We start from the raw sequence: 14,606 nt of genomic DNA on the forward strand, positions 1-14,606 counted from the left end.
TCCGCCGCTCCTTATTTCAACACAGGGGTAGGTTGGTTTTATATTTCTGTTGGTCAAGGGTAAAATTGGCTCTGGTTTCAGGGCCAAAATGTGTTTTCATTACTGGCCTTTTTTTTTTTAGCTTTCTGGCTCTAATTTCAGGGCTAACGCATATTTCCTTCACTGGCTCTGGTTCTAGGGCCAAAGTGTGTTTCTTTGGCTCTGGTTTCAGAGTCAGGGTGTTATTCTTTGGTTCTGAGTTTAGGGATAAAGTGTTTCTTTCACTGGTTCAAGTTTCAGGACCAGGGTATGTTTCTTTAACTAGCTCTGGTTTCAGGGCCAGGGTGGATTTCTTTGACTGACCCTTTTAACCTACAGATACACAACTTTTCCTAAGCCTATTTACTGGCATTATTATATAAACTTTATTATTATTGCTTAATCAATCATTTGACTAATTTTAGGTTTAAATAAAATATTTTGTCTGTGAGTCATCATGTATAATACAGAGCTTAACAGAAAAATGTTGGATTTCATATCATATTTGCACTGATATCTGTAAACCAATCCTGAAAAACGATCAAGTGCCCAGGATCAACTTCATTCTTAGTGAATCTATTTAAACATGACATTTTCATACTGTAAGGAGCCTACAACTTTGAACAGCCAATGTACCTGAGAGAATAAACCTATTTCTAAAACATAACTGCTCCATTTTCAACATCAAGAAATAAATTCTAGTATTTCCCAACAGTAAATATTTTCCAAATCTGTATTCGTTTTTTTTTTTTTTTTAAATAAAGTAAAAATAAGAACAGGTGTGAAGATTGCTGAGACAAATGGGGGCACAGAATGGCTTTCGGTGTATAACAGTACAGAAACATAAACCCTACAACAGAACAAAGAAACACAGAGTTAGATCCCAAGAAGAGAAGAGAAATCAGAGGACAGGCATGAGAAAGGCCTTGAAGCAAAGGACAAACAAATTGCTCCAAACCCAGTAGACACACTCCTCCTCCCTCAGGGAGCAGCCGCAAACAAGTGCTGTGCTTTACCGAACTTCTACATTTTATAATATTCTAAAACACTATAGGACCTTTCAGGTGGTACTTAGAAACTGTGCACCCAGTCCTCTTCATACTTCAGTAGAGTACATAGAACTGTTAGCATTAAAATAGTTTTGTTCCAGGCTTATTTACTGTGTATGAGCATTTTTGCCTGAATGAATGTATGTGCACCACTATGAGCCTGGTAACCATGCAGGTCAGAAAAAGACATCAGATCCTCTGAAACTAGGATAATAAATGGTTGTGAACTACCACATGGCTTCTGGGAGCCCTTCCAGAATAACAAGTGCTCTTAACTACTAAGCTATCTCTCCAGCCTCATGAATATTATCATTAAATATACTAGACCAGGAACACAAGTCTGGCATGACATACTGCTAAATGCCCACAGCTACAATAGCAAAGGCAATGGAGTTAGCCAGGTTCCATGACTTGCATTTAAAAGAACTACTAGGAACAGAATACATCAACACAACACCAAAAATGAGCAAACCTAATTGATAAACAACATCAGAAAGTAGACAGAGACTAGAATGTAGATTTTACACTATACAAATATTTATGTGGCCGTTTAGCCCATAATAATGAAGAAATTTAATGGAAAATTAATTTTTGCTAAGCAGTTAATATCATTTTTATACATCATGTGCTAAGTTTAACAGGTTGTTTTAACCCAGAAGGATCTAGATGATCTTTTGTCTTCAGCAGGAGTATGGGCTAAAGGACAAATAAACCAGTTTTATAGTCACGACAGTTTTCTGTGCATCTTGCCATGTTATATATGTCATACATCAGATTATATATATATATATATATATATATATATATGTGTGTGTGTGTGTTAAAACCTGATTCACTTCACAAAGTATCAGTCCTAAAGGCAAGTAACTAATCCATGTTTAATGTATAAGAAAATATAAAAGACCTGAATATTTCAGGACTAATTTACAAACTACTAAGATTCACATGATTACTCCCAATTCTTATCTTTTTCTAATAAGGCAGTAATTAAGTCTGAAACCCAAAGACTGTATGCACGTCATAAATGTCCTCAACATGGCCTTTGACTAACTTAAGGAACCACCATCATGTTCGAAACAAAGGGTAGGAGAATGTTTCCAAGTATATAACTTAGCCCGAGACACACAGCAGATGGGATGGCAGAGCCAGTTCTGCTCAGTTTGTGGAAGTAGAAGTCAAGGACCCAAGGACAGTGTAAGCAAGTTGCAAGCATTAGTCTTCATTGTCAACTTCACTGGATTTAGAATTTATAGATGCACACTTCTGAATGGGTCTGTGATGCCATTTACAGAAAGAACTGAGGAGGAGAGACCCATCCTGAATGCCTAGAGGCAACACCACTCCAGGGGCTGGGTCCTTGACTGAATAAAAATGAGGAAGCAAGCTGAGAAGGAGCAAGCCTTATTTCTCAGCTTCCTGATGGTGGATGCCATGGTAACAGCTATCTCACACTCCTGTACCACAGTGTCCCTGCCATAATGGACTGCATCCTCAACTGGGAACTCTTCCCTCCTTCTTTTCCCTCTCAAGTATTCTCAAAGTTTTGTCAAAATAATGAGAAACATCACTAATACTCACCAGTGTTAGTGTAAAAAGAACCAAGGAAATCAGACTTTTAGAGCTTGAAATAAATGTAGTAAGAATTTAGATAATTAAAACATTCATTTTATTCAGTATTGCTTACAATATTATTTAAATATTTAAGGACACAAAATTAAAACCCAAATACAAAAGGCATAGAAACAGTGATGCTTCGTATTTTAACGGTTAAGAATTTTAATGAAGAAACAAAAATAACATTATTTAAAAACATCTTAATATTATAGGAACTGTATTATCATCAAGAAAGCTTTTGTAGCTTCTGAGTTTGGGCAGAAGTTAAAATGTGCAGAAAACAACAAAAGAATATTAAGCATAGTCACAGTCACGCATTCTTTAACAAACTCTTATATATTTTAATGTGGCATGTCAACATTTTGCTTTATTTTTCTTAAATTCTATGCCAACAGTCCCTCCCCAAAGCCCTAGGTCTATACAAAAAAAAAAAAAAACAAAAACAAAAAACATTTCAGGTAGAAGGTAAGAATGTCACTCAGCATAAAGGAAGTGAATTAAACCATAGTTAAGAACACCAAATATATATTTGGGAGCAATGTCCAAGGATTTTATCTCATTTATCTCATTTTCATGGCAATATTATTTTTGTGACTACCACTTACTAACACTGACTGAGGGTTTATGAGGTGGGAGATAAGTCTCTAGAGCAGATTCCCTACCTTCTAGCCCTGCAGCCCTTCAATACAGTTCCTCCTTGTGCTGCGGTGACCCCCACCATAAGATTACTTCATTGTTACTTCAAGACTGTAATTTCACTACTGTTAGGAATATTAATGCAACTAAACAATATGCAAGATATCGGATTTGCAACCGGGTGAAAAAGTCATTCCACACCCCCTCCAAAGGGGTCTCGACCCACAGGTTGAGAATTGCTCCTCTAAGAGAGCCGGTGAAATGACTCAGGCTGAAAGGGCTCACAGTGGAGGCAAAGGGTTAAAGGGTTAAGAAACACAAAGTGTGCAGAAGGAAGTAAGATAAATAAGAGACCTCACAGCTGGATATGAGATAGCCAAGGGGAACTAATGAGGGACAAGCAGGTTCAGTGACAATGGGCCAGGTGGCTAGCTTCCATGAGACCTTTCTAATGTGCAAAACTCGTGGTAGGCGCTATTGTTTCTTATGGATTCTTGCTTCTTTTTTTTTTTTTTTTTTTGATTCTTGCTTCTTGCTTCTTTTAACAGGATTATTCTAAACAGACTAAGTTGTAAGTGAAGATGGCTTCTAATGAGCCCAACACCGTGGAGAATGAGACCTAGACTATCTCATAGACAAAAAGATAGCCAAGAGCACAGCAGCTACTTCTTGGCTGGAAGTAGCTCTCTCTTCTTGTGAGAGCCAAGAGCTCCATATAATTAACACTTAGGACACCTTCAAGGTCAGAGACAGCAACACCCACCAATGCCTAATGACTAGCAGACAGTCAACATCAGCAGCTAACAAAGCCAGAGAAGTCAGCATAATTAACAGTTAGTGAGACACAAGCAAGGACTGAGAGGAAAAGCTGGCCAAGTAACCAACAGCTATCAGATAGTCAAGGTCAATTACTAACAAAGCAGAATCCGAGATGAATAGAGGTGATCTTCAGATGAGCAGCTAACTGGATGAACAGCTCTACAACAGCACATGAGCATACAGCTTCTGGTTATCCCAGGGAGGACATATATAGAGTGTGTGGCCAGAGAATTAATCAAACTCAATAGAGCACCTCAGCCTCTGTCCAGTTTCTGCCAATGCCCGATAAAAATTATGCACAAAGAAAACTCAATAGTGTTTTCCCTCCAATGGAAACCCCACCTTCCCTGAGAGTATCTAGCACTCTCTCAAGTTCACACTGCTCTGCAACAGGTCCTGATGAGACTGGCTTCCCCTCTGCGCACTGCCATTAAACCCAGTTGGTGAGATCCAGCAAACTCAGAGCCACCGGCCCAAGTCCGTGTGCAACATTTTAAGTCCTTGGAGCATACACAAGCCAGCAAGCTGTCACTCTCAGACTCTACGCATCTCCTAAATACCCTGCCTGATGCTGATGTGAACAGCTGGCATTTAAACCCAAGTCGTGGTCATAGTTTAATGACAATGGCTGAGTATTTTCCTCTAACTGTACTTTAATAATCTATCAATTCATGTTTAAGTTACACACTAATTAATTAAATAATAATCATTATAGGTTTTTAATAGACAAGATACTTTTTCTTCATGTTTTCAAATGAATTTTTATAAATTTCTGGGCAATGTTTTAAAACTTACCTCAGAAAACAAAACCATTATTGTACTCATAAAAAAAATAAATGACTGAGGGTTGGAGAAACAGCTCAGTTGACAAACTGTTTGCCCCAAAAACTTGAATTGACCCCCCCCCCAATAAAAACGTACATTATGGTGGCACATAGTTGTAATCCTAGCACTGGGGGTAGAAAAACAGGAAAGTGCCTCGGGTCAACCAGCCTAGCACATTTGATGGGCTCCAGTCCACTGAGAGACCTAGCTCAGCACATCTGAGAATAAAACAATGTCCTCTGGCCTCCACATAGTATGCACATGTGTGAACACACACTCCTCACACAAAAATACATATGTACACATATACAGTCACATGCACAATAAAGAATGATTAAAAGTGGCTTCAGGGTAGTCTTCACTGCCTCTTTCCTTACCTTCCCAACAGCTCGATCTTTTTCCAAGGAGGTCAGCATTTTCTCCTTCAGTAAAGCATGGTGCTTCTCATGTAACACCCTAATAGTTGGTTCATAAGATGCATAATGTAATTTCAGCCTACAAAAGGAAAAGGGCAGTTGCATCATCAGAAAAGGTAAAATAGATAGATCAGTGATTTCCATCTAACACCTAAACCTTTTTCTCATCTTTCATTCAATTTTTGTGTGCTTATGAATAAAAATGAGTGGCCATATAAAGGTCCCATGCCAGAGCCAAGAAGCACAGAAGAGTTATTTCCTGCTTAATTTCCATCTATCTCAGGTGAGGGATAAGCACAGGATGAGAAAGCATCCTTTCCTTACTCAGTTTCCTAGACCCAGCAGCACTTTTTGCTACATACAAGTATATACTCAGAAGACTGTTGTAGTTCTTTCCAATTTAGAAAGCATATATCGCCAGGCAGAATAGTACTACAAGCCTGTAATCCCAACACTTGGGAGGCAGGGGCAGGAGGATCAGGAGCTTAAGGCCAATCTCAGCCACATAGTGAATTCAAGACCAGTCTGAGATCATGAGAACATGTCATCAGTTCTACAAAACTAAAATACAAAATTTAAAAAACAACTAAATAAGTATTCTTATAGCAATTCTCAAGAAAACAAGGGCCGCAGAAAATAGGTGATTAAACCAGAAACTGGAAGTTTTGTTTATATCAAAGTGAAAGAGTCCTAAAAAACATGTTTGATTGATCTGATATTAAGAAAATTAAGTGTATAAAGATATATTTTTAAATTTCTGTGTCTACGTGACTGTATGCTGCATGTGTGCAGGTGCTGAAAGAGACCAGAAGAGGGCGTCAGATCCCATGGAAAAGGAGTCACAGAGGCTTGTCAGCTGCTTGATGTAGGTGCTGGGAGCAACACTCAAGTCCTCTGGAAGAGCAGCACGTGTTCATAACTACTGAGCCATTTCTCTAGGTCTAAAAATACTTTAATGTTTCACAGATGATCATACTACTTAATACATATAAATACCTTAAATTTTTGATTAAAAATGCCTTCAAACTATGCTTTAATTTTTACTGAAGTAAACATTAAATATATGAAGTAAAAGATATAGATCCCAAGTGTCAGAGTTAACAGTTTAAATTAACATATAGATCCATGAAGATCATATTTTTATCAAAACATAGTATCCTTACATCCTAGAAAACACAGAGTCGTATACTTGGTATCATAAAATATTTTCTCACTGGGTGCTCTTTTCTATCACCCAGCACAAGTTTTTCAGGTATTCTGTATCATATACTGGTAGCTGTATTTCATTCCGTTTGTGCACAGTAATATATTATCTATTATACATATATATTACATTAATATATTACTGTGCACAAACGGAATAAAATACAGCTACCAGTATATGATATAGTATATCCATTCTTTGCACAAAATATAGTAAGCCTATATTACAATGGAAACCTTAGGATGTTAAAGATATCAAAGCTATGGGATAGATGCTAAGGAAAGCTACAGACACAGCATGAAGGCCAGCACCAGGGAGAGGATACAGCTGCAGGTGGCTGACTTTGGAGAGAGCTACTCAAGACCTTTGTAGCACAAAAACAGCCTATCCCAAACCCCAGGTATAAGGTATATACCTGCAGGACTGGTCCTCTGCCCCACAAACCCCAGATGTAAGATGTGTACCTGCAAGACTAGTCCTTTGCCCTACTGGGTTTCAGTTTGCTTTTGTTTGACAATGCCTTGTTATAGATCCCTTTCGGGATGGGAACATTTACCCTGTACCATTATGTATTGTAAATATGTAACTTGTCTTTTGATTTTATAAAACCTCACAGAAAAGCAATTGCCTTGAGTTCAGAATGAGTTGGGACTTTTGAACAGTGCTAGGAGTACTAATTACTGTGGCGTCTTTGCAAGTTCAAAAAAATAAATAAATAAAACGGTATTTGGTACAATGAGATGGTAGCCCATGAGGCACAAAAATCTTAAGAGTTTAATTGTAAAAATGTTCCTCACAGCTTCGTGAACTCCCATGCTTGGCCATCAGATACTGATATTGTTAGGGAAAGTTAGGGAATCTTCAAGAGATTGAGTCTTACTAGGAAATGTCAGTCACTAGTACAGGCCTGGAGGGTGTATAGTCTGAACCCACTTCCTGTTCACACTCTACTTCCTGATGACAGATGAATATGACCAGCCAGCATCCCACCCCTGCTTCCATATCTGCTGCTCCATGGCGGCACGTATCCCTTTATCTGTAAACCCGAATAAGCCCTACCGTCCTTAAATTGCTTCTTGCCAGGTGTTACATAATGGCATTACTAAAAATAACTAGCTGAGTATGCCCCTTTTAATTGCATATTTAGTGGGTATAATATACATTTAAATAAAAATACCTAGTGTTTCTATTGAATATAAAATTTATAATGTCCATGTCAACACAGAAAGTTATATTGGGTGGTACTAACGTAAACAAAAGACAATTTTATTTAACAGTTATAAAGCTGAATTTTTGTTTTACAGAAAAAGAACACAAGGAAGCTATTGAAGAAGGGAAAGTAAATTTGAAGAATGCTTCCAAAATTACTTCTAAAGTTGCTCTTATATATTCAAACTAATATGATATGTCTAGGATATGTCTCTAATCTCATCAAAGCTCTGTCTGTTCTTTGCCTTCGATGGTTCACCTGGTGGACATCCCATTGCCGTCATGACTTGGTTCTGCTGCACAAGCAGCCCACTGTCGCACAAGCATAGCCTGAGGGCTCCACTCCACCAGCTTATCCACTCTTGAGAATTTAGCTCAAGGAAAACACACCCTGGAGCCCTTCTCTCACACCAGTCTTATTGAGACTCTGTCTTGACTGACAAACCAACAGTGGAGCACATTTTCTTATATTTTTAACTTCTCAATCATATACCCCATTAGTATGAATGTTCTTTCAATCAAGGGCCTAAACTTCCTATCCAATAAACTTGAAAGAACAACTTTATTCACTAAGTCCTCCTACAGTCAGATTCCAATAGCTCAGATAACTCTCCAACAAGCACGAGCTTCTCACCCTTTCAGGTCTGCGATCAGCTTGTTCTTCTCTTGCACTATGCGCTTATGGTGCATGCGATGAAAGTCCCGTTCCTTCTGAGTTTTCAGCAGATCTTCTCTGGCCCTTCTGAAAAAACACCACCAACAACAACCGTCAAGACAGCTGCTATTTATTTCCTAAAAGAGTACTCAGTGTTCATAGTCAATAATGAATAAGTCAATGAGGACTGGGGGCAAAGAGGCGCTACGCTCTCACTGGAGGCCCAACATTACTTGTAAATCACTGAGTTATGAAAAGACAAAGGCTGTGTTTTCAAAAATGTGAATCATACATAAAATTTTTAAATCAAATTAGAAGGCATGTTTACAAGATACATGCAGATTATAACCCAATTATTTCCAGAGAGAATTTTGACTTACAAATTTAAAATACATATAAAATGGAGTAATTTACAATAATTAGAAATAAAAGATGGGAGTGTAATCTTCACTTTCAAGACAAATGACATATTATATCATTTAGCGTGGATAGTTTGGAAAGCACAGAAATTCCAGAAAACCAAAATTTTGTCCTGTTAAATAAGATGAGAAATACGTACCATCAGAGGATCAGATTACTATATATAATTGATATCCTTATTAGAAACTTATCACAAATATGAAATTCTTAATCAGTAGAAAGTTAACTACTAAAAATGTCAGCATATTAATGATTCCATCAATACAGAAATATTAATTTATTAGGTAGGAATTCAAACCTTTGAGTACAGCAAGAAAGCAAATCCTATCTAAAGTAGAGTTCTATGTAAAGTATTAATGGGAGTGCTTGGCTCACTTCGGTTATATATTAGTCTCAGTAAAGGCCAGGTTATAATGAACAAAACCAACTCTCTATCCGTATTGGATAACGGATGCACGCTGCTTTCTTCATCCTTTCACACTCTGAAAAGTGAGCTGACCTGGAGGGAGGACATGCGACCTTCAGATCAGAAGGGAAGAAATCTGCCTGTGCGTGTGACAAACCCACGAGACTGAGAACCACAGAAAGTGAATGCACACAGAGAAGCCTCAGTTTTAAGCTATGTCAGAGGATGCTGGGAGGAACACTCTGGGCGCGGCCAAGGAAGTTTGTGGGTTAAAGTTAGGTCTCCAGGTTCCTGGTGAAGGATATGTTGATTAGTGGGATTTTTCATATTACAGGTGGTGTGTGGTCAAAGTGACATTGATACAAATTATAAGTTTTTCTTCTTTTTAATCGTTCAATTCTTTCTTGAATAAGTTTTTTGATCTTTACTAAGGAATTTTGAGTTTCTATTATATATTACTAAGCAATACCTAATCAACACGACACTAATAATGATCATCTTCCATCCAATCCTCAACTTTATATTCATGCCAAAATTTTGGAGTGTATAATGAATTGTGATTTCTATATTCAGATTTGAAAACTCATCTGATAAACATGGCAATAATTATTAATTTTTACAGCTTTTAACTACATCACAAAATACGCATAATACTAGCTACAGAAAGAAATCAAAACCCAAGAAGCCATGTGTATTCTATGTTTCTTTCCTCATTGTTATGACAAAACAGCTTAAAGCAGGGGATTTCTTTTCCCTCACAGTTAGAGATCACAGTCACCCTAGCAGGCAAGTTGTAGCATCAGGAGTGAGGGACAGCTGCTGGCATTGCAGAGACAACGTGAAATGTTGGTACTAGACTTGTTTTCTTCTTTTTACTCAATTTGGGACTCGATGACATGAGTGAGACTCTGTGTTGCTGGGTAAGCCCATCCAACAACACCACAGGACACCGTTAAAGCTGAAAAGAGTGTCTTTATTGCTGACTGATATGCTATGGGATAACCCTTTGCATGTTGTGAATATTTGCTGCTCTCATTGGCTGATAATGATAGCTGCTTTGGCCTATAGCAAGGCAGAATATAGCTAGGCAGAAAAACCAAATTGAATACAGGGAGAAAGAAGGGTAGAGTCGAGAGTGATACAAGCCAGCTACTTAAGAAACAATATGGCAGCAGACTGGTTAAAACCACAACCACATGGCAATACATAGATTAATAGAAATGGGTTAATATGAATGAAAGTGATAGATAATAATAAGCCTGAGCAATAAGCCAAATAGTTTGTAATTAATATTAAGCCTCTGAGTGATTATTTAGAAGTGGCTGAAGGATAGGGCAGGACAGAGAAACCTCAGTTTACAAATGGCACACAAAGTTTGGAAAAAGGATTCTAAACACACACACACACACACACACACACACACACACACACACACACACACACAAAAAGACTCAAGCACAGCTTCTTGGTAACAGTCTTTTCTCTGGTTGCCTCTGTCTGCTGGCAGCTAACAGAGGCACAACTCCTGTAAAAAGTGACTTTCTGTTTCATGCTGGCCGCACAGATAGCTCTTTTAGAAAGTCCTACTACAGAACACTTGATTGGGGTTTGTGGAGTGTGGATTGCATACAACTGGGTGAGAGCATGGACACACCACTTCCCAGAGTTGGGGCCGTGAGCCTGACTCTCACTGGTGCCTCCACCACGAGACTAGATACTCAGAACTGAGGGGAGGAGCCAACTACCATGTGCTAGCACCATTCACTAAGCTGAGCAGAACAGACAGTTAATATAGCAGTTTTAAGATCTGTCTAATGCAATCAAAAAACAGTACAGATACATAATAAGGATAGATTCAGACAAAAAAATAAAGAACTCTAAACAGGTTCCAGTGTATTTTAAAATGTACAGAGACTTAAGAGAGAAAGAAAGGAAGGGAGGAAAGAAAGAAGAAAGGATGTATAGACAGTCACAGAAAGAAAGAAATAGTTTTTAAAAAATAAAATCTTTAAAAGTGAAAAAAGTAATAGAAAAGAAAAAACATATACAGATAGAAAATACAGAGAGTCTGAATTATATATGTTATTGTATTTTCTTTGAATATTTTGATTGTTATTGATTTAACTGCTGAGAGACATTTGATTGTGGGAGCTGCAAAGTTAAACCAACGTATATATTTTTTAAAAAATCTTGACTTCAAACTTTGAATCTAATGATATGCTGCCTTGGAAAAGAGGTTCTGCTTTTGTTTCCACAGAAGATGAGAATCTGTGGATTCCTTCCAGTTAATAATATGGTTTGATAAAGAAAGACCCCTGAGAGATCTCTAATGTGCCAGATGATCCAATGTTTCAAAGTTCATCTTCTATGACTTCCTCTGAATTCTACATCTAGAACAGCTTTAAGGCTGCTGACTTATAAAACTCAGTCTCTAAGTCAGGACTTGACCATAATTCTAGATTTTCTCAGGGTCCTTCAAAGATTACCAGTGCACACCACTCAGCAGGAAGTAGTCTAGAGAATAATGCCCAAATTCCCAAAATGTTTATATATTTATAAATACTTTTTATCATTAAAGGGGACATTGGTTAAAAATTGTTATTGTTCATAGTCAATCTTTTTCTAAAGAAGAAAGGGTGATATGATATAGAAATGATGAGAAAAGGGTAGATTATCATAATTGGAAAAAGAGTAGATTATTGAATCTACTTTAATCCCAAACAACTGATAATCTCAAAATAATTTACATTGATATGAATTTAAACTTATTTATACAAAGTTAAGGTTAATTTTGTTATACTGCATGTATATTTCTACTCTTGTTTAAGACATGTTTATATGGCTCAATTAAAAGTGTAATGTATAATTAAGAAATACAGATTAACAGTCATACATACAGATTAATAGTCAAACATAGAGTCATGTTAGTTAGCTTTTCTAGATATACAAAAATATATTTCAGATAGATAGGTATCTTCAAACATCATGAGTACCTACAGAATATAACATTTAAAATGTTTTAACAACTGACTTTTTATGGCAGTGAAAATCATCTGTTCTGGACAACACCAAACTACTCCAGAGAAGATAAAGGGCATTAAAGAAACTGTATTGAGTTTATTTTCTTTTTGACAAAAGCTAGCCATGTGCCCTTGCTGCAATTGCTGACAGTTTCTGTACAAGCTGAAGCAGCAGGATGCAAGAAAACAACGGCTGAGCTTTGCCAAGACAAGGTAGGAAAGTTCTTCAAAATTCCCTTCTTCACAGGAAAGTTTATCAGATATGCAAGTCCTGTAGGCCAAAGATGGATGCTCTAATATTACAGAAAAACCTTGGGTGAGTGTCCAGTAGTCTGGCTGTTTCTATCATTTCTCACATGTTTGAGAAGTAGCTTGCTTGTACTTACTGCTTACTCAGGCAATATCCTTCTCAGGTCTTTGAGGGAGTGGAAGACTAAATAGTTATAGTCTTTCTTAGTTATGATAAAAAGGTAAATTAGATATAAAACTTTGAACACACCAAGATAGGATACTCACCAAGATAGGATAATTAAATATTTTCTGTAATTTTGTCAAATTCAAATAGACTAGATATTATAACTGTAATTTTTACTTCATTACTGTTTTATTGTCTGTAATTTTACAATGTTAAAGTTGAAACCTTCCTTTTTGATTAGACAGAAAGGGGGGGGGGAATCCTGTGGGATAACCCTTCTGTACACTGTGAATATTTGTTACTGTCATTGAATAATAATGAAAGTTGCTTTGACCTATATCAAGAAAGTATACAGCTAGCTGGGAAAGCCAAATTGAATACAGGGAGAAAGAAGGAGGAGTCAAGAGAAATGCAAGCCAGTTGTCCAGGAAACAAGATGCCAGCAGACTGGTAATACCAAGGCCACATGGCATACAGGTTCATTTAAATGTAAGAACCAGTTAGAAATAAGCCTAAGCAATAGGCCAAACACTTTGTAATTAATACTAAGCCTTGGGTAATTATTTAGAAGTGACTGTTGGACAAGGTGGGATAGAAATGTGCCTCTTGCTCACATCATACAGCTCAGAGTCTGATAGCCTTTTGTCTTTTATACACAAAAACCATATCCTGGTATTCAATTAGCAAGAAGAACTATAGAAGCCAAAAATCAAGGCTAGTATGCTTAGGGGCATTCCCTTATTGTTGTCTAAATTCTCTGGGATTGTAGTTTGTAGACTGATTTTCTTTGCTTTATGTTTAAAACCCACCTATGAGTGAGTACATGTGATAATTGTCTTTCTGTGTATGGGTTACCTCACTCAAAACAATGTTTTCAAACTCCATCCATTTTCCTGCAAAATTCAAGATGCTGTTATTTTTTTTTTGGCTGTGTAGTACTCCATTGTGTAAATGTACCACATTTTCCTTATCCATTCTTTGGACAAGGGGTATATTTCCAGGTTCTGGCTATGACAGACAATGCTTGTTATTAACATAGTTGAGCACATGTCCCTGTGGCATGGTTGCGCATCCTTTGGATATATACACAAAAGTGGAACTACTAGGTCTTAAGGAAGGTTGTTTCCCAATTTTTTGAGAAATTGCCATACTGATATCCAAAAGGACTATACCAGCTCACATTCCCACCAGCAATGCAGGAGTGTTCCCTTTTCCTCCACAATCTTTCCAGCATAACTTGTCATCAGTGTTTTTTTATCTTGGCCATTCTTACAGGTTTAATATGGAATCTCAGAGTTGTTTTGATTTGCATTTCTCTGTTGACTATGTCTGTCTTTGAGGTTGAAATATGTTTCTTGTATACAGAAGAAAAATGGGTTCTGTTTTTGTATCCAATCTGTTAGTCTGTGCCTTTTTATAGGTGAGTTGAGACCATTTATATTTAGGGATATTAATGACCAGTGATTGCTATCTCCTGTTAATTTAGTTTTCATTGTTGGTGATGTTAATTTGTGCGTTTTCCCCTTCTTTGTGATTTGCTGCTATGACACCATTAATTGTCTGTGTTTTAGTTGTTATAGCCAGCTTCCTTGTGTTGGAGTTTTCCTTCTAGTATTTTGTGTAGGGCTGGATTTGTGGCTAGGTATTGGTAAAATCTAGTTTTGTCATCTTTCTCCTATTTTTTACAACCACCAGTGATTCTACTGGAAACCAATAATGTCCACTGATTCTGGAATTACCAATTAAAAATATCACAACTATTGGTTCAAGTGTATTTTTGGAGTACCTGAGAATAGATTGCTTAATTCTTTAATATAGACACTCTTTTCTTTCATATATATATATATATATATATATAATTTTACATATGTAATTTTTAAAGTTTTTAAAATTTTTATTA

General features: G+C 37.0%; 1 protein-coding gene across 2 annotated transcripts in view; it reads right to left on the bottom strand.

Moving 5' to 3' along the window:
• The window catches only part of Spag16 (sperm associated antigen 16), an 896,526-nt gene that overhangs the window by 838,347 nt on the left and 43,573 nt on the right, over nt 1–14,606 (bottom strand). For both annotated transcript variants that reach the window (XM_050154322.1, XM_050154323.1), the window contains exons 6-7: nt 8,425–8,532; nt 5,339–5,456 (exon numbers count right to left, since the gene is read on the bottom strand). In XM_050154322.1, coding sequence (XP_050010279.1) covers nt 5,339–5,456; nt 8,425–8,532 — 226 coding nt within the window. The remainder of the gene's footprint in view (nt 1–5,338; nt 5,457–8,424; nt 8,533–14,606) is intronic.

The sequence above is a fragment of the Alexandromys fortis genome, unplaced genomic scaffold (assembly GCF_014885135.2).
Source record: "Alexandromys fortis isolate MF-2015 unplaced genomic scaffold, M_Fortis_MF-2015_v1.1 scaffold_40, whole genome shotgun sequence".
NCBI lineage: Eukaryota > Metazoa > Chordata > Mammalia > Rodentia > Cricetidae > Alexandromys > Alexandromys fortis.